This window comes from Candida jiufengensis (genome assembly GCF_024610255.1).
Source record: "Candida jiufengensis strain CBS 10846 chromosome Unknown scaffold13, whole genome shotgun sequence".
Lineage (NCBI taxonomy): Eukaryota > Fungi > Ascomycota > Pichiomycetes > Serinales > Debaryomycetaceae > Lodderomyces > Lodderomyces jiufengensis.
Genome location: NW_026261567.1, coordinates 82,049 through 102,744, shown reverse-complemented (window position 1 = coordinate 102,744; position 20,696 = coordinate 82,049). Strand labels below are relative to the sequence as shown.

Genomic DNA, 20,696 nt, shown 5'->3' with positions numbered 1-20,696 from the left:
TGCAAAAAATTGACACATTAAGACTGATGAGGTGGTTGTGGTTGAAGTTAAATTGCGAATCTTAAGGTTGAAAATATAAATCTAGGGGTAATAGATCTATGTTTTTTCATCCATAGTCATACTATTTACAATTGTCAATTAGTTGTAATTCCATTCTCTTCAACTTCTTCATCTTCGTTTTCATCTTCATTATCCCCATTCAAATCAATACAAATCCAACTTGGCCAAGCAATTTCATCCCTCAAAATATTACGTAATTGTTCCATTAAAAATTTCTCAACTTTTCCTACATTTCTTAAAACGTTATTTTCAACTTCACCAATTTCACTTTCAATTCTAATTTTTTTAAGTATATCTATTCTTTCCTTATTGTTATTTTGATCGTTTACGAAATAATCAACGATATTTCCTCCCACGGGTGTTGAAACTGTTGGATGTGGTTCAAATTCATCATTTATGTCACATAAAAAGGAAAAAAACACTGAGTGTTTGAGGTAGGCTATTGTGGCTATTGAGTGGATGAATAAGTCTGTGACGTGGAGTTTTATTGGTAAAGAAATGAAATTGGGGGATGGATAATTCACTAACAATGTTACTAATAAATCGATATGTAAATCTCCTTTATATTTAATCTCTACTATTAGTTGTATATCATTTACATTCTTCTCCGATTGTTTTATTTGTTCTTGTTTTGTAGTGATTTTAGGAATGACTCTAGATGAAAAAATATTTTGATTTAAAATATGACTTGGAGTTTCCAGTCCACTTGTATTTGTTGCATTAGATGTCCCCAATATACCTTGTACACCTAAAATTGATTGAAATGAATCCTTTGATCTTGTTAATGTTGGAGGTCCAAATGAATTTGATGTGGTTGTTCCACCTCGTATGGGAGGTCTTTGATGGTGATGTGGTGACTGTTCATTAGATGTTATTGTATTAGTTGATAAATCCATCATAGTTATACCTTCAGCTATAGTAGATAATCTATCATCATCTTCTTCAGAATCATAATCATAATCGTTATCCTCTTGATCTTCTTGTGGTGGTTGTTCTTGTTCATATTGTTGCTTTAGATTTTCATTTTCTTCTAAATTACCATCATTATAAAATTCTTCAAATGGATCACCAATATGCCGTATTGTTATTTCTGGTGGTATATCTCCTAAATTAAAATTTAATACTTGTAAATTTGATATGAATGAAGGTAATGTTAAATTATCAAATTGATCTTGTAAAAATTCTGCTATTGAATCATTTATTCTTGGATCTGATTGTAGATTGTCCCAATTTATGTTGAATGACATTTAGTTGATTTAATGTAGGTTGGTTTACATTAGTTTTAGGATTTCAAGTATATCACCAGATAGACGTGCAAAAAGTTCAAATTATAACAATACAATTTATAGAGAATATAGATGTACAAGAATAAATAATTATATGTATTAAATATATAGCCAATCTACCAACCAAAACTTTCATTATGTAAATAAATTTCTTCAACATCAGTATTTCTTAAGTCATTATTAAAAATCAAACCTTGGAATTTAGATATCTTAGAAGAAACTTGAGCTTGCATTGATTTACTACCAGAACAAATGAAAATATTTCTAATTGATAAACTTGATTGAAGATTTGTTAGTATTTGAGGAATGTTTGGCTTGCCGTAATTTATTGGTAATTCAGTAAAATTAAATGATTCAGTTACTGATTTTTCAAAATCTGCTGATTTATCCATTTCTGATAATTCTTTTTCAAATTCAACTACTCTTATATCAATTTGTAATTTGGATCCCAAAATCTTTTTGCAGTTGATTAATTCTTCTGATACCCAACTTATATCTTTTTCATTTCTAACAACCCATATGAAATTTATACATTTTAAATTTTGGGATTCAGGAGTGTTTAATTGATGTTGTTGTGCCATATATGTTAAAAATGGAATTGTTGCAGTAACTCCAGTCCCAGATGCTAAAAGTACCAATTTTTCAAACTTATTAACATCTCTAAATGTTCCACCATATGGTCCATCAATATAAACTTTTTTCTTCATTGTTATATTTTTATTTAATTCTTTATGTTGAGACTTAGTGATACCATTTTTAGCAACAATTAAAAATTTCATACCACTATGAGTTTCACTACAACTTGATATTGAAAAAGGATGATTATCTAAAATTCTTAATCCTTTGAATCGTAAATAACAATGTTGACCTGGTTTCCATTTATAGTCAGAAACATTTTCAATAAATAATTCAAAAGTATTATCATCAACTTTACTCAATGTAGCTTCTCTTGATCTTAAAAACATAATGTTTGGTCTAAAACAAGTCTTGATCAAAATTCTATAAATTAATTGAGTTGCCCAAAATGCTAAAGCTCCCCACATATAATTTTGAGCTCCCAATGCATAATCAATATGCCATATTAAACAACCAAAAAATGCAATCCCCATCATCCAATGTAAATGCCAAAATATCTCATAAACATGTTTTCTAAACCAATCTTTTGATAATGTACATAAAAGACCCATTAATATTAATGTTGGAATTCCACTAACAAAATAACTATCAGTTGTAAAATATTCACGTAATAATGAAGTACCACCTTCAATTTTAGTTTGATATACAAAAGGTATAGTATGAACTACTCCCAAAATAAAACTTGCAACACCAACAAATTGATGGAAAACATTTAATTTCTCATAACTTATACCAGTTAACATTGATATAACATTTGATTTACCAGATAATACATATGTGAATGGTACTAAAGCAGTTGACATCATACCAGCTCTTATAGCTAATGGTGGTGAACCAAATCCAGCACATTGTCTATACCAAAAATGAGGTACAAAACAATAACAAGATAAATATAATATTGAAATCATCATAAATAAAGTTGAACCTATTGATTTAGGGAATGATAACCAATATTGTACATAATTTGGAGTTTGTTTATATCCAACAAATCTACAATATGAAATTAATACATCAATTAATGAAAATATTGTGTTTGTTGATTTGGTTGTAGTTTCTACTAGTATTGATTTATATCTATAATCTCTAATTCTATAATAAAGATGTTTTAAGAATGAAATAAAAATTATTACAACTCCAAAATAAACAGTATATTTTGCATAATCAGCTTGTGATTCCCATGAAATTTCATTTTGCAGCATCATTGTTAATTGAGTATATTTTGGATCTTTCATATCTGCCATACAATCTAGACCATCATATACTACTGCTCTTTTTTCAAACATTTTTATTGAAGTTAGTGGTAATTCTTTGAATATATAAACAAGATAAAACGTTGATTCGATTCTATCAGGAATATGTAAACTTTTGATACTAATATGATGTTTCAAATAAATGTAAGTTAATGTATTGTACTAGATTTCGTATCTTTAAATTATCAACACATCTAATTAATGAAATGTAATAGATACTGAATAATGAATATTAAATTAGTTCAATTGGATAAACAATCGAATATATACATTAACAATATTATCCATCATTTTTGTTGGTTTGAAATTAATTTATATATAAATTGAATTAAATTATTAAAAGAAAATTTATAAATTTATTCTTTTGGTTAATAAAAATTTGCTCACACTTTATTTTTTGAAAGTGTACAATTTCTTCAACTTTACAAATTAGTTTACGTACGAAAAACCAGTAACAAGGTTTTAAAACCATAATCCTAAGTACTTTCTGAAAGACTAATGTACATATTGAGCAAATTTATATTAAGAATGAGAAAGTTTTGAAGTAATTAATGTTGTAAACTATAATCTTTCAAGATAGCTACCATAATATGTTTTATACACACGTGACAAACTAACATATTCGAGATTAGGTTTAATACTTAAACATGTGCCTCAATGTACCGGTTTTTTAATTTTATCTATTATATATTCGTATTAACTTACCTAATTGATCAGATTTGAGCAAAATATGAGCAATAAATTATCTATATGAGCAAATTATTATCTTTTATGTCAAATCTAATCAGATCAAATCAAAAGTTGAAATATTATTTTGATAATTAAGATATTATTATTATAATCTCATTTATTAATTCATTATTAATTATTATTATTAAATTTCTATTAAGTTATTATTATTATTCTAATTATTATATAAATATTTTATTATATTATTATAATTTATACAATAGATCTGTTGTTTAACATACAGGATCAGTTAATCCAATAGTCCCATTATATGAACCTAATATAATTATAACCAAACTAAAACTAATTAAAATAGATACTGTTCCATATCTATAACTATGTAAAGTCTTCAAACCAAATAATTCAGCAACAAAAGTACTAACAGTAGTTAAAGCACCACAAAATCCATCATCTAATCCTATTAATATATGACATCCCATTATATGTTTATTTATTTGACCACCATTAGGTAATTTCCCTCTTCCAATTAATGTAAAAATAGCTAATAACAATGTACCTATTACATTAGCTGTGAAAGTACCTATAGGAAAATTTTTTATTTTAGTATTTAAATATTTTGATAAATAAAATCTTAATATTGCACCAAATGGAGCGAAAAACATTGAAAAAGTCCAATTTCTCCATGATCCTTGAGGTTTAGTACCTAATAATACACAAGTTATAATTACTAAACAAAGTCCTAAAATCATTGATATTTTTTCTATTATTTTATAAGTTTTATAATTTATTGATGGTAAATAATTATCAATTAATGTTCCTAAATGTTTACCCATATGAAAACCCATAACAGATAATCCAAATTCAGCTAAAATAACAGCTAAAAATTCCATAATTCCATAAGCTGCATTAGGATAATTATAATATTCACCAATTTGAGTATCTGCAGACTTATTGAAAGCGTCTAGTATAACTGTTGAAAAAGATGATACAGTACCACAAAACCCAGTTGTTATACCAGTATACACTGGAATAGCTCCTTTATTTGGAAAAATTTGATTATCCAATAATTTCAACCATATAATATCACTATCAATTGCTAAACCCATTATTAAACAAGCAGTAAAATTAGCCCATATTACACCAGATAAATAAGCACCTTCATATGTTGTCAATTGCATTAACCCTTTTCTAACTAAAACCCCCCATATTGAACCATGTATAATGTTTAGTAGTATTGGTGCATATTGTTTATATTTTGATATAATTTTAGGAATTTTGGGTTTTTCTTCATAACCTTCACCTTTAAAACCTTCTGGTAATGCATCAGCAACTGTTTCAGCTTCTACTCCAGCTAATGTAGTTTGAATTGTTCTTCTTCTTTGTAGTCGTGATTCTTCATAGCTTGGTCTTCTATTTGACATTTAATGGTAGTAGTATTATCATGTGCTTTTGTTTGATTTTATTTGGTCTAGTCTCATATTAAAAAATATTCTTATCATTAAATTGATAAACAAACAAAAAAAAAATCACAATACTAAAACTAATAAATTTTACCACCATTCTATTATAGAATCAATTAAAAGAAATCTTTACTACAATACATACCGATTACCAATATGCTACGACTGCAACTCGTTCACAAACTTTCAATCCAAACACTCCTACATTTCCTACTACTAATCAATATAATCAATGCTTCTCCCACAACTTCATCAATAGAACCAATTCCTACCCCATCATATATAGTAGATATATTATCATCACAACCTCAATTTTCATATTTTTTACGTCATTTACAAAGACAAGGAATGATCCCTGATTTGAATCTTATGGAAAATGTAACATTACTAGCTCCAATAAATCTGGCATTTGTTGAATCTACTGATCAAAATACATTAAATGAAAATCAATTGTTAAGATACGTTGTAAACCAAAGAATATTAATTGAAAATATTACAGAACAAACAGTGATTTATGACACGTTATACCACCCCAATGGAGATCCATATCCTATAAAGTTTACATCAAAAGATGACGAATATGTTATTGATGATATTTCAAGTATTGTTGAACCGGATTTACATGCTAAAAATCAAAGATCATATGTTCAAGGTATAGATCATCTATTACCAGTAAAACCAAGTTTATGTGATGTTTTAATACATTCTGAAAATAATGAAATTTCAATAATTGGAGATATGTTTCGACTGTTATTTCCTGATGAAGTTATACTACAAAAAAAGAAGAAAAAAAAGAAGAAAAAACCAAGACCATATCCTAAAACATGTTCTGAATTTTTAAGAGGTGTTAAAACTATGGTTATTCCAAGTAATGAACTATTACAAAATTCGTTAGATGAGTTACAATTAAAATATTATTTAGCAAATGAAGCTGATGAAAAATATGATACTACAAATGAAGCAATAGATGAGATAAATAGAGATATTGTATCACTACTAGAAGAGTTAATGTTTGATGTTTATATTGGAGGTGTTAATGGAACTGAAGGTAAATTGAAATCTAAAACTGGGAGAACATATAATTTTAAATCGAAGAATTCTAATTTACTGGTGGGTAATTTCACTACAAATACAACACATGTTTTATCGAATGGTGTACTACAAATTTTCAAAACCGGTGAACAATTTTTCCAACAACTCAAAATCCCAACAGTTGAAATGATTGCAAGAAAATCCCTTTATGCAGCTCATTATTCCAATTTTGTAAGTGAATTAAGATTTAGATCATTAGATGGATTAATTGATGGATCTATATCAAATCAAACTATACTAGTAGACATAGATCTGAGAGATGATGTTGGAGAAGAAGAAATTACAATCGCGTCATATTCATTAAAACAAGAATTAATGTATCATTTTATTGATGAACCTGTTGATTTATATGAATCTAATTATGCATTAAAAGATTCAAGTTTATGTTTAAAAAAGAAATTAGGTGGTTGTTATAAAATAAAACTAGCTAAAACTAGACCAAAGGGAAATTTAGTAGTTACTATAAATGATGGGAATGAAGTATTAGAAAGAATTAAAATTCATAATGGATCACAAATCTTAATAGTTGATGAAGAATTATCTCCACCAGTTAATTTAAAACATTCATTAGGTGATTTAATGTCATCTGGTACAATCCCGCGTCCAATGGAAAATATTCAAATTGATAGAATTCAATGCTTAAAAACATTAAATTACTTGAATGATTTTGATTTATATTCGCTAAAAGACAATGAACAAGGGTATACTATTTTTTTACCATGTGGAGCTAAAAATTCCAAGAATCAAATGGGATTATGGGATGAATTGGGGTTAGTATTGAATTATCTTGAATCCAAACCAGAATTATTAAAGAGTATTGTTCAAGGAATGTTTTTGGAGAAAACAATATATACAGATTATAATAAATCAAGTACTTTTACAAATCTAGCAGGTGGAGAATTTAAAATTACTAGTGAGAATTTAACACATCATAATAATTTAATTAAAATTGATAATGAAGTGGCTATTGATCTACCATTAAATTCGGATGTTTTATTTAATCAAGGTGTTATCCATGTTATAAATGAGGTGTTACTTCCCAAAAATTTCCATATCCCAATTGAAGACCTTATCAAAACAACATTTGATCCAAATTATGCAGATTTCTCAATAATGAACTTGTTAAAGTTATACCCCAAAATAAGAGATTCTTTGTTTGGTAAACATCCATATTCACTTATAGTCCCAAAACCAGAATCATTAAAAGATTTCAACATCACATCATCATTTGAAGAATTATTTGATTTTTTGGAATTTCATCTTATACCAAATGATCAAGTTAGTAAGTTGTTAGATTGTGTTTATGGATTTGGTAATGATGAAATTATAAAAACAAACTACACTAAGGGGGAATTGACTTGTAAACATAAATCAGATAAAACCATACTATTAAGTTTATATAAATTTAATGATACTCAAGAAGCTGGAGATGTTTCATACAATAAGGATCATGAAGTTAAATTGGTATCTCATGGCTGTACTTCACCTTATTATGATGATGTTAAAAATATATCATGTGTGTTTTTAATTGATAAACCATTAAATTTAAATTGGTTCAAGGATAAAAAAGATGATAATTTCTTACATATTCATTTAGGTATAGTTAGTGTTGGAGTTGGAATAATTTTAGGTTTAATTATGGTTGGTGGAGTAATGGTTGGATTAATGTTTTGTATAGGTGGTAAAAAGAAATCCACTAATCCTTATGGTTCATCAAAATTAAATGATGATGAAACATTACCAAGAGCTGATTCGGGATTTATGAGTGTATTAACTGATGAAGATGAATACATTCCTTATGATAGAGGATATGAAACTGATGTTGATGTCTTGAGGTCAGAAACTGACGCGTTATTACCAAGTCATATGAAACGTAAAAAACGATCAAGACCTTTAAATTATGGGTCAATTAGAGTTGATGATAATGGTAACACATTACCTAGAGATATTGGGAATTTTAAAAAAACTTTGAATAGAGAAAGAAATCTACCTGGTGTTTCACAATTTTAGAAATAACTTACAGAAATTTTATAGTCTATAGATAAAAAAATCATTAATAAACTTATGAATCTTTTATGAACAAAGTCTATAAATTGTTTCACTTTTGTATGTATTATAAATTTTCATCACCAAAAAAATAAAAAAAAAATAAATCAACAAAAAATAAATTCCTGAAACATTTAACTTACCAACACTATCAAAAATAACTAACTACTTCGATATGTCTGATCAACCGCAACACCAAACCGGTTATGTATCACAACCATTCAGTTTCCAACCACAACAAAGTGAAGCACAAACATTAGAACAATTGACTCAAGAAAGAGAAAGATTAAAAAATATTGATGCTCAATTAGATAAACAAGTAGCAGAAGGTGAATTTGGAAATTCTACTCAATTTTTGTCACAACAACAAACACAATCACAACCAGGATCACACGCACAATCACAATCAGATTCACAATCACATTCACATTCACAACCTATACAACTAGATCCATCAATACCAGCACCATTATCAGATGCAGAAAGAAGAGATCAAGATTCAAGATCAATTTATATAGGTAATGTCGATTATTTATCAACACCATTAGAATTACAACAACACTTTTCATCAGCCGGGATTGTTAACAGAGTAACAATATTAATGAATAAATTAACTGGTCAACCAAAAGGTTTTGCATATTTAGAATTTTCAGACGTTGATGGAGTAAATAAAGCAGTTGCAACATTAGATGGGACAATGTTTAGAGAAAGAGAATTAAAAGTCATGGCTAAAAGAACTAATATTCCAGGAATAAGTGTTCCAAGAGGGAGTTTAAGAGGTAGAGGAAGAGGTGGTATAATGAGAGGTGGTAGAGGTGGTGGATTCAGAGGTGGTAGAGGTATGAGAGGTGGTAGAGGTGGATTTAGGGGAAATACAAGATTTAATCCATATTAGGTAGTTTGAATGAGAAAATCATTCTAAGTAATAAACTATTTTTTTTTTTGGAATGTCTCCTGGGGTGAAGGAGATATAATATTTCAATATTTGTTGATTTAAAGAGTTATTGTAGTATATGATCTCTTATATTACTAATAAGTAAATTAATAAATAGGTTGCAAATTCTAGTCATTTTAGTCTAATTTTTATAATTTGTCTTTTGAGTTAATTCAGATAATTCCGGTTTATTATCATCAGCTAAACCCTTTATAACTCCATCAATATCTTGTTTTCTCATATCTTGTTGTAATTTATATTTACATTGAAATGAATCAATAGTAATTTCTAACCCAACGATATTTTTTTGCATAATTTTGAGGTAATTCTCAGGAGCTTCTTTAACTTCCCATTTTTTAGCATCTTCTGGCTTTTTGGATTCTTCTTGATTAGTTAACGCATTCAATTGATCTCTTACAAATTGAAAATCATCTATTATTTTTGATGAACCCTTTATATGAACACTTGCAAAATCCCAAGTTGGTACAATCTTATGGGTTTCTTGTTTTGTCGGATAATATTCTGGAGTAATATATGAATTTACAGATTGAAATATAATAACAACATTATCATTTGATTTTAAACTTGGTATTTGATGATTTGCTTTAGCTACATGAGCATATAATTTTTTTGAATTTGAATCGATTTTTAAAACAAATGGAATATGGTTTGCTATTATTTCTCCATCTTCGATAGTTATTATTGTACCTAATGGATAATTCTTAATTAAATATTCTGCTTGTTCCCAATCTTCTTGTAAATTTTTCTTTGGGATATACATTATTAATGTGATTGTTGTAAAATTGATGATTTAGCTGATGGAATTGATGATAAATTTGATTCAACTTATATAATAATTATTTAAACTAAACCAATACATTAACTTCTATTACTCATTATTGTAATTGTGGAAATATTATTAATCTTATCATAATAACAATAATACAACTAAAAAGGGAATTCTGGTGCGCTAAGAAATCATTACGAGATATTAATTTGCAATTTAAGCGGGTAATATGAATCATAAATTTTAATTTACTATTATAGCTATGAATAAATAACTAAAGATCTAGTACCACAGGATTTATATATCAACCTTGATACTTTGAAATTTAGTAGAATTAGTCAAATAAAAGTCATTATGTTGTTTTTTTACTTCAATCCCAACCACTTTACCAGTATTTTTAATGTGTCATATTTTTTTGCATTAAAACAAATGGAATATGTTCTGCTGTTATCTCTCCATTTTCTGTACTTCTTATTGTACCTGATGGATAATATTCAATTAAATATTCGCTTGCTCCAATCTTCTTGTAAATTTTTCTCTGGAATATACATTTTCAAGATGACCGTTGTAAAAATAGTGAATTAATTGATGAAATGAAGATAATTTAATTCAATTTATATAATAATTATTTAAACTAAATCAATACATTAATTGTGTTACTCATTAATTTTAAGTGGATAACATGAACCTTAATTTCATTTTTACATTAGTCCTCAAATTTAGCGCGTTAAACCATTCATCATTATAACTTATGTATTCAACCATCAAAGAATCATTGTGTTCTACAAGACTTACTCGACATCTGTTATCATGTATTGGTCTTCCAAAATCTCTTCCTCCATATTCTCCACTATTTCGCTATAACCACCATCATTATTAGTTCTACTGCTAACTCGTGATCTATCCCATACAGAACAAGCAGTTACATAGAAATCTAAGCCAAAGCAGCAAAAGTTTTTGACAAAACATTTACAAATTTGACACTCAGATTAAATTTACGACAATTAATCTATCTACCTTTTTTGCATCCTTACTGCAGTACTAATTAATTTTGACCTTAAAAGTTGAGAGAATATAGACTTTGTTCTTTCATATTTTAAAAGTCAATTGGATCATATATGTCCTTTGAGTAATGAATAAAGTTAAAATCAAGGATTATGTGGTCAGATGAAACAAATTTTGTAATTATTAGGTTTCAAAAGCTGAATGAATTTCAGATAAAATTATGCAAATCAACTTTTCCCTATCGTCACTACTTAGGCTTATTGAAAGGAAAATATGAAACACATGTTTTCATATTATTAAATTTTAAACTAAATGAACATGTTATAAATAAAAGTTTTATTATTAGAGAATAGAGATAGAGATATATACTACAGGATACGGTTAAAAGGAATTGGAATTATATTTTACTTTAATATAAAATAGCAATATTTGATTATAAATCAATTTTTTTTTTGTACATTATTGAATTAAACAAATAATTTTTGGTGATTTGAAATTGTGATTTTTGTGAATACATTAAAATTGTACTAATTGAGGGGCAAGTCCAATTGGAATTGTTGAATTTAATATATTTATGATTTGTTGTGGTAGATTGGGAAAATTGATTTGTTGATATTAATTTTTTATTTTGTAATTTGAATTGCAATAATTATGATTTAATTTTGAAAGCAATAAAAGAAGTCAATTGAAATTTTTAGTCGATTTTGAATATTCTTGTGATAATGTAGAATCAACTGATTAGTTTTAATGATATTTTTTTGAATTGAATATTTTTATGATAATGTAGAATCAACTGATTAGTATTGATCATTCTTTTTTAGATTGAATATTATTGTGGTAATGTAGAACAACTGATTAGTATTAATGATTCTTTTTTGAACTGAATATTTTTATGATAATGTAGAATCAACTGATAAGTATTGATGATTTTTTTCTAAATTGAGTATTTTTGTGATAATGTAGAATCAACTGATTAGTATTAATGATATTTTCAAGATTTAATTTTTGTGGTGAAGTAAATAAAGAATGTTCAACAACAAAACACATTAATATTTAAATTCACCATTAGAATTTTTATAATTTTGTAAAATTTTGGTGTTTTAGTAAATAAAAATATTAGGTACAACAACTAAAACCATATAATTTAAATTTTATCAAACACCTTAGTATTGGAATCAACTGATTAGTATTAATGATTTCTATTTTGAATTGGATTTTTATGATAATGTAGGATCAACTGATCAGTACTGATGATTTCTTTTTAAAATTGAATATTTCTATGATAATGTAGAATCAACTGATTAGTATTAATAGTTCTTTTTTAGATTGAATATTATTGTGGTAATGTAGAATTAACTGATCAGTATTAGTGATTCTTTTTTGAATTGAATATTTTTATGATAATGTAGAATCAACTGATTAGAACTGATGATTTCTTTTTAAATTGAATATTTCTATGATAATGTAGAACAACTGATTAGTATTAATGGTTCTTTTTTAGATTGAATATTATTGTGGTAATGTAGAACAACTGATTAGTATTAATGATTCTTTCTTAGATTGAATATTATTGTGGTAATGTAGAATCATCTGATTAGTATTAATGTTTATTTGTGGATTGAATGTCTGTGGCGAATTAAATAAAGAATGTTCAACAACAAAACACATTAATATTTAAATTCACCATTAGAATTTTTATAATTTTGTAAAATTTTGGTGTTTAAGTAAATGAAAATATTAGGTACAACAACTAAAACCATATAATTTAAATTTTATCAAACACCTTAGTATCGGAATCAACTGATTAGTAATAATTATTTTTTTTAGATTGGATATTATTGTAATAATGTAGAATCAACTGATTAGTATTAATGATTCTTTTTTGCATTGAATATTTTTATGATAATGTAGAATCAACTGATTAGTACTGATGATTTCTTTTTAAATTGAATATTTCTATGATGATGTAGAACAACTGATTAGTATTAATGTTTTTTTTTTATTTTGAATATTTTTGTGATAATGAAGAATCAACTGATTAGTATTAATGATATTTTTAAGATTTAATTTTTGTGGTGAAGTAAATGAAGAATGTTCAACAACAAAACACATTGATATTTAAATTCACCATTAGACTTTTTATAATTTTGTAAAATTTTGGTGTTTTAGTAAATAAAAATATTAGGTACAACAACAAAGACCATATAATTTAAATTTTATCAAACACCTTAGTATCGGAATCAACTGATTAGTATTAATGATTTTTATTTTTAATTGGATTTTTATGATAATGTAGGATCAACTGATCAGTACTGATGATTTCTTTTTAAATTGAATATTTCTATGATAATGTAGAATCAACTGATTAGTATTAATGATTCTTTTTTATTTTGAATATTTTTGTGATAATGAAGAATCAACTGATTAGTATTAATGATATTTTTTTGAATTGAATATTTTTATGATAATGTAGAATCAACTGATTAGTATTGATCATTCTTTTTTAGATTGAATATTATTGTGGTAATGTAGAATTAACTGATCAGTATTAGTGATTTTTTTTTGAACTGAATATTTTTATGATAATGTAGAATCAACTGATAAGTATTGATGATTTTTTTTTAAATTGAGTATTTTTGTGATAATGTAGAATCAACTGATTAGTATTAATGATATTTTCAAGATTTAATTTTTGTGGTGAAGTAAATAAAGAATGTTCAACAACAAAACACATTAATATTTAAATTCACCATTAGAATTTTTATAATTTTGTAAAATTTTGGTGTTTTAGTAAATAAAAATATTAGGTACAACAACTAAAACCATATAATTTAAATTTTATCAAACACCTTAGTATCGGAATCAACTGATTAGTAATAATTATTTTTTTTAGATTGGATATTATTGTAATAATGTAGAATCAACTGATTAGTATTAATGATTCTTTTTTGCATTGAATATTTTTATGATAATGTAGAATCAACTGATTAGTACTGATGATTTCTTTTTAAATTGAATATTTCTATGATGATGTAGAACAACTGATTAGTATTAATGTTTTTTTTTTATTTTGAATATTTTTGTGATAATGAAGAATCAACTGATTAGTATTAATGATATTTTTAAGATTCAATTTTTGTGGTGAAGTAAATAAGAATGTTCAACAACAAAACACACTAATATTTAAATTCACTTTTAAATTTTTTATAATTTTGTAAAATTTTGGTGTTTAAGTAAATGAAAATATAGGTACAACAACTAAAACCATAAAATTTAAATTTTATTAAACACCTTAGTATCAGTGCTTCTGCATCAATACTTTTATTCTTTTCTTGACATATATTTTTAATTTCGAGAAGACTTTTTTAAACTTTGAAAAAGTAATATTTAATTTTATTTCTTCATCTTCTTGATATTCTTCATTATAATGGAAAAAGTTATGTTGATCAAATGATTCACCTTCAACACTTGCATATGATACATCTGTATTGAAAAATCTGTTGTTTAGTCCATTAAAGACAAATGGTATTAATTNACAAATGGTATTGATTCGATTGATAATTCTCTTCTTACATATGTTAAATTTTCTTCATCAAACGTATATGTGTAATCAAATTCATTAATATCGGGATTGATCTCAATTATAAGCCCTTGTTCATCAAATATCAAATTTGGATGAATAATATCAACTTCATCTAAAGATTCATCCTCATGTACCTCCATAACTTCAATGCTAAAATTATGAGTCGTTTGTGGTTGAATTTGGTGGAACAATACTAATTGTTGATGATGATGATGATGATGATGATGATGATGATGATGATGATGATGATGTTGTTGTTGTTGTTGTTGTTGTTGTTGTTGTTGTTGTGGTCTAAATAATATTAATGCTCTACTTGATGGTAATTCTGAAGCTGAGTCAATTAATTGTTGTTGTTGTTGTTGTTGTTGTTGTTGTTCTTCTTCTTCTTCTTCTTCTTCTTGTTCTTGTGCAGTTGATTGAACTAAATTATGTTGTTGTTGTGGTGGTGGTGGTGTAGCTGATTTTTTTGATTTTTTATTTAATTTGAATATTTTTCTGAAAATTTTATGGTGTTTTTTATCAGTTGATGATAATTTTGGTGATGATTCTGTAGCTGATGATGATTCTGATGATGATGGTTTAGTTGATTTTTTTGAGTGATGAAATAATGAAATTTTTTTGAAAATTGACATAATTAATAAGTAATTGGAAAAAAGTTTGAATTTAATAATAATAAAGTGGATTGAACTTATAAACTCTCACAGTCAGAAGAAGTATGCTGTGAAGCTGTGGAAAAGGTGAAATTTATTATTAGTGAGAAAGAAGTAAAAAAAAAGTGACATAAATTTTGAAATCGATTTGGGAAAATCTTGAGAATTTATATTTGGTGGTTTTTGTTATTTTGTAATGCTATCTTCGACTTCGGGTATGTGGATCCTTAGTATGTATCTCAATTGATGCAAATTCAGACCCTAAATAACCCTAAATAAATTTGGAATGCCGATTTGAAGTATTGTAGTAGTTGGTAGCGGTCCCGTATCAGGATGTGCAACTTAAATGTATCGATTAAAATCAAAATATAATCAATTCCCCATATGTTGCAAAAACTTCTGAAGTATATATTTGTGAGAACCATAAGTTTCTAAATCTCCCAGGTATGCACCAACTTCGTCTTCTAATTGACGACTAAGACTTCAACAATTGCATTCTGACTTGTAATCAAAATTTTTTATCAACTGTACCTTCATAAAATATTCTCATTCAAAATTTGATAAATGTATGATAAACCCATTTACAAAGTAATCAACATCTGACAATTTAATATTTGAATGTTCAACATTTCAAACATTTCCAGAATCTTCATCAATGCAACGATCACTTGAAAAAAAAACCCATATTAGTAACTCACCAAACACATTTTGACCCATTTATGTAAATGAATACCATCTTCTGAATCACCTCCATGGTGACCAAATACGTTTTTTAACTTTTTGTGAGCATCTAAAAATAAATTGAAACCATCACTTACTAAATAATACCCCATGATACCTTATGGAACCAATTAATGGTTGGAAATTTTCTGGATTACCAAATTCTCCTTCGTATACAGCTGTAAATACTTTTTATAATGTTTTTGGAATTGTAATTTCATTTACAAAATGTCGATGTCTTAACTTTTCAACTGATTCTGCTAAATTACCAAAAAGAAATAAATTTTCTTCACCTAGTTCTCTTGTAATTTCAAAACTTGCTCCAAAAACCATTTCAATTATTATTCCACCATTCCAATGCAAATTTCGTATTTGAAGTACCTGAAACTTTTATTTTCGTAGTTGAAATATGAATCTGACATTACTTGATCCAAGATATATACTTTTATGCCTTGATACGTCATTATAATCTGTTATGAATAAAACTTTAATTAATATCTGTATCATTTCCTCACAACAACTTTACAAATGTCTTTATGTTTTTGCCATGACATGCACATTTAACTTCAGGTAATTGAAAATTTCGAAATATTTATTGGTAAGTTGTTGCTTTATTCTTTCGCTTTAGTAACTTATGCCATTTGTCGGAAATTGATGCAATTTGTAATAAAAACAAGTAGCGCCACTTCAAAGTTTTGAGTAATGAGTTGTAAAATGGCAAATATAATAGTTCAGATCTTATCAAAAATTCTCAAATCTTAAGATGAGGAAGATTCAATTTAAGTGTTAAACCACATCAACTGAAACTACGAATTGACATCCTTAAATTTGCTAACCATTTTTGACGTGAATTCATCGAAAGTGAGTTATTCATTGACACGTCTAAAATCAAAAAAACTAAATCTGTTGGATATGAGTTAATTAGTTGCTTTACCCTTCATTCTGCATTTTTTCTTATGTTATCAGGTGATGCCTGATTTATTGGGAATGAAGTGATTCTGAATGACTATTAGTAAAACAATTGAACCTGACTTGGAATTTTTTTTTTTTTGATAATGATTTGATGTAAAATCAGTCTTATTTAAGACGTTCAAAAAATCTTAATACGTAAACATAATTTCAGTGCGTTTCAAATTTAGCGTACTTTTCACGCACATTCAATACTTCAATCACTCTATAGCTCATCAACAAATGACTATTGACATAACTAAACTAATAGAAGAATTTGAGTTTAATCGTATACTAAATTCAGACACGCAAACTAAGCAAATAGCAATACTAGGCACAATTGATTTAGAAAATGCAATACTAATAATTGAAAAATCACCATTCAACATAGAATTAATCAATTCAGATCCAAAATCAGTACCAACAAAAATTATCAGCAGTCTATCATTAATTAACTCAAATGATGTATATAACTGGGCTAAAGCAACATTAAATCAAGACTTGGATCAATTGCCAGCAGCAAAAGTAAACCTAATATATCCAGCTACAGAAACCCATATTCGAAAATACAATCAACAAAAATTACATTATGTTAGGGAAACTCCCGAGATGTACTACCAATATGTTATACCGTACATCGATACTATGAAGGGTGAAAGATTGAAATGGGTTTATAATATTTTGTTTCATGGTAAGGAAAAAGAATCGTTCATATATCATGATGAATCAAAAGATGGATTTGTATTATTACCTGATATGAAATGGGATAAAGTCAACTTGGAGAATTTATACTTATGCTGCATAGTGAATAGAATGGATATTGGTTCGATAAGAGATCTATCTGGCAGTGATGTAATTTATCTTGGAAATTTACAAAATACTATACAAAAAGTAACTCATAAAAAATTTGGACTTCCACAAGATCAACTAAAGATATTCGTCCACTATCAACCAAGCTATTATCATTTCCATTTACATATAGTCAACGTACATCATCCTGGGCTCGGTGATGGTATAGCTATCGGTAAAGCTATTTTAGTTGATGATATCATAGATAATTTGAAAATAGATGGGGAATACTACAAAAAAAAAACTATTGGGTATGTCATCGGTGAGAATCATGGACTTTGGCTGATTGAAGGGTATAGAAATTCTGTAAGAAGTCAATAGAATTAATAGATATGTATAGATGGAATACTGAAAAAAAAAATTTTAATATTTAGAATCTAAGGTTTTAAAGAAAAACTTGTCTAATTTAGATTCTTAATAACTATGCACCAATCTTTCACCCTCTCAATTAAATATACTTGATTAGTTCAAACATTGGTTAGATCCATATGTCCTGTTTAATAAGTATTAAGTTTACTAAATTAATTGAATGATGCATTTGTGTAATAAATCAATTGATTAATACAATTTACGAATATATCAAATCAAACGTTATGATATACACTATTACATTCCTATTAATTACCCTTTTCACTTCTAACATACAATCGCTTTAAACTCATGAATGATAAAAATAGATCAAGACTACCGAAAACCAAAAATATGCTAACTCAATCTAGATTACCTAGATTTCTGAAACCATTATTAGCTATACTTTCATTATTTATTATTTATTCATTATATACAAATCATAAATCCACAATTCATTCTACAAATCCCGTTGATGATATAAATATAATAAATATACAAACTGAAAACCCACTACCTAAATTAACAATTGATAGATTTAAAGATTTAAAAGGTGAAGTTCAAGATGTCGACTCAACATATTTGGATAAATTGGATAAAAAGACAAAACAATGTCCTGATTATGTTACATATTCACAACAAAGACATCCACCATTTTCCTCGGGTTCTTATAAATACCCTTACATGAGACCTGCTCCAAAATGTAGGACATTTGTATCAAAAGCAGTTGAAGCGCTTATCGATGATTTAAAAATGAAAATAAAAGATCCAGATTTAGCAAGATTAGTGGAAAATTGTTTACCAAATACTTTAGATACTACTATATTATGGCATAAAACAAGCAAAGATACTCCTAGCAAATTGAAAGATTTGACTTATCCACAAACATTTGTTGTCACTGGTGATATACATGCAGAATGGTTAAGAGATTCTGCGAGACAATTATCATTATATCAAAAATTAATAAAATATGATCCAGTTTTACAAGAATTAATTTTAGGAGCTATAAATACTCAAGCATATTATGTAAACAATTCACCATACTGTAATGCATTTCATCCACCACCTGGATCGGGTATTAAAAAAGGTAACACAGCTTATGATAATGTCCAACCAAGACCAGATTGGAAACAGGTATTTGAATGTAAATATGAAATAGACTCACTAGCTTCATTTTTAACATTAACCAATGAATACTATATAAATTCAGGTAATGATTTATCATTTATTAATTCATTATGGTTTCAAGCCTATGAAAAATTGTTGATAGTTTTACGTAGAGAAAGTGAACCTACATTTGACGAAGAAACTGGTCAAGCGTTACAATATTACTACTTATTCCAAAGAAATACAAATAATGGGTGTGAAACTTTACCTATGGGTGTGGGAAACCCAGTGAACTACGGAACTGGCTTAATAAGAAGTGCTTTCAGACCAAGTGACGACTCATGTATTTTACAATTCTTTATTCCGGGTAATGCTCATATGTTGACTGAATTGAAAAATGCTAGAAAAAATTTCCTTAATGATAAACTTTTGGCTACTTTCGATAACAATCTTGAAGTAAGATCCGAAATTGAAATACTTATCAAGAAAACTGATTTTTTCATCAACGCTATTTCTACAGGATTAAAAAAATTTGGAACTGTTAGCCATCCAGTATATGGACAAGTATATGCTTATGAAGTCGATGGATATGGTAGTGCAACTTTTATGGATGATGCAAATGTTCCATCATTATTGGCTCTTCCAGATATGGGTTTTACAAATATCAACGATGAAGTTTACCAAAATACAAGAAAAATGATATTATCAAAAGATGGTAATCCATACTATTTGAAAGGTAGATATTTTGAAGGTATTGGAGGTCCACACGTAGGTATAAGAAATGCATGGCCAATGTCATTATTAGTCAAAATTAGAACTACTGATAATGATGAAGAGATTTTACAAGCTTTGGAATCGATAATGGAAACAACAGGAGATTTAGGATTAATGCATGAATCCATCAATGTTAATTCAAAATATGGTAAAGATTATACAAGATCTTGGTTCGCTTGGTGTAATTCTGAATTTGGTAAAACTATATTGTATTTGGCTGAACAAAAACCACATTTGATTTTCAAAGATGAGTTTAAAAATATAAATTATGATATATATGATTTATTTAAAAAGGTTGATACTTTATAGAATGAAAAAATCTGGAGTTTTGAAAGATGTACTTTCGTAGTTCTCTAAATTTTTTGCAGCCAAAATTTTGGTGATACAAAACAGCCCCCAGAAATTTAATCTCCGATGAGTGTTTACAAAATTAAATTTATTTATAACTACATCTCCAATATATCATAAATC

At 27.0% G+C, this 20,696-nt stretch overlaps 9 protein-coding genes across 9 annotated transcripts; 4 read left to right on the top strand and 5 right to left on the bottom strand. All coding sequences in view use genetic code 12, as the record gives it.

Moving 5' to 3' along the window:
* Window positions 1-134: 134 nt before the first annotated feature.
* KGF54_005292 (ERMES complex subunit) lies at window positions 135-1,307 on the bottom strand (the record flags this gene model as incomplete). The annotated part of the gene is made up of 1 exon (XM_051766074.1): window positions 135-1,307. One exon carries the CDS (start codon window positions 1,305-1,307, stop codon window positions 135-137), a length of 1,173 nt encoding a protein of 390 aa, XP_051617665.1.
* Window positions 1,308-1,462: 155 nt separating this feature from the next.
* KGF54_005291 (putative ferric-chelate reductase) lies at window positions 1,463-3,265 on the bottom strand (the record flags this gene model as incomplete). The annotated part of the gene is made up of 1 exon (XM_051766073.1): window positions 1,463-3,265. The coding sequence occupies one exon, from the start codon at window positions 3,263-3,265 to the stop codon at window positions 1,463-1,465; it is 1,803 nt and encodes a 600-aa protein (XP_051617664.1).
* Window positions 3,266-4,194: 929 nt separating this feature from the next.
* KGF54_005290 (fluoride transporter) lies at window positions 4,195-5,343 on the bottom strand (the record flags this gene model as incomplete). Its single annotated transcript, XM_051766072.1, has 1 exon — window positions 4,195-5,343. One exon carries the CDS (start codon window positions 5,341-5,343, stop codon window positions 4,195-4,197), a length of 1,149 nt encoding a protein of 382 aa, XP_051617663.1.
* Window positions 5,344-5,538: 195 nt separating this feature from the next.
* KGF54_005289 (uncharacterized protein) lies at window positions 5,539-8,484 on the top strand (the record flags this gene model as incomplete). Its single annotated transcript, XM_051766071.1, has 1 exon — window positions 5,539-8,484. One exon carries the CDS (start codon window positions 5,539-5,541, stop codon window positions 8,482-8,484), a length of 2,946 nt encoding a protein of 981 aa, XP_051617662.1.
* A 211-nt stretch (window positions 8,485-8,695) lies between these two features.
* On the top strand, window positions 8,696-9,415 carry KGF54_005288 (uncharacterized protein; the record flags this gene model as incomplete). The annotated part of the gene is made up of 1 exon (XM_051766070.1): window positions 8,696-9,415. The coding sequence occupies one exon, from the start codon at window positions 8,696-8,698 to the stop codon at window positions 9,413-9,415; it is 720 nt and encodes a 239-aa protein (XP_051617661.1).
* A 181-nt stretch (window positions 9,416-9,596) lies between these two features.
* On the bottom strand, window positions 9,597-10,235 carry KGF54_005287 (uncharacterized protein; the record flags this gene model as incomplete). Its single annotated transcript, XM_051766068.1, has 1 exon — window positions 9,597-10,235. The coding sequence occupies one exon, from the start codon at window positions 10,233-10,235 to the stop codon at window positions 9,597-9,599; it is 639 nt and encodes a 212-aa protein (XP_051617660.1).
* A 4,539-nt stretch (window positions 10,236-14,774) lies between these two features.
* Window positions 14,775-15,461, bottom strand: KGF54_005286 (uncharacterized protein; the record flags this gene model as incomplete). The annotated part of the gene is made up of 1 exon (XM_051766067.1): window positions 14,775-15,461. The coding sequence occupies one exon, from the start codon at window positions 15,459-15,461 to the stop codon at window positions 14,775-14,777; it is 687 nt and encodes a 228-aa protein (XP_051617659.1).
* Window positions 15,462-17,390: 1,929 nt separating this feature from the next.
* On the top strand, window positions 17,391-18,317 carry KGF54_005285 (5'-(N(7)-methyl 5'-triphosphoguanosine)-(mRNA) diphosphatase; the record flags this gene model as incomplete). The annotated part of the gene is made up of 1 exon (XM_051766066.1): window positions 17,391-18,317. One exon carries the CDS (start codon window positions 17,391-17,393, stop codon window positions 18,315-18,317), a length of 927 nt encoding a protein of 308 aa, XP_051617658.1.
* A 339-nt stretch (window positions 18,318-18,656) lies between these two features.
* Window positions 18,657-20,534, top strand: KGF54_005284 (uncharacterized protein; the record flags this gene model as incomplete). The annotated part of the gene is made up of 1 exon (XM_051766065.1): window positions 18,657-20,534. The coding sequence occupies one exon, from the start codon at window positions 18,657-18,659 to the stop codon at window positions 20,532-20,534; it is 1,878 nt and encodes a 625-aa protein (XP_051617657.1).
* Between the last annotated feature and the right edge of the window lie 162 nt (window positions 20,535-20,696).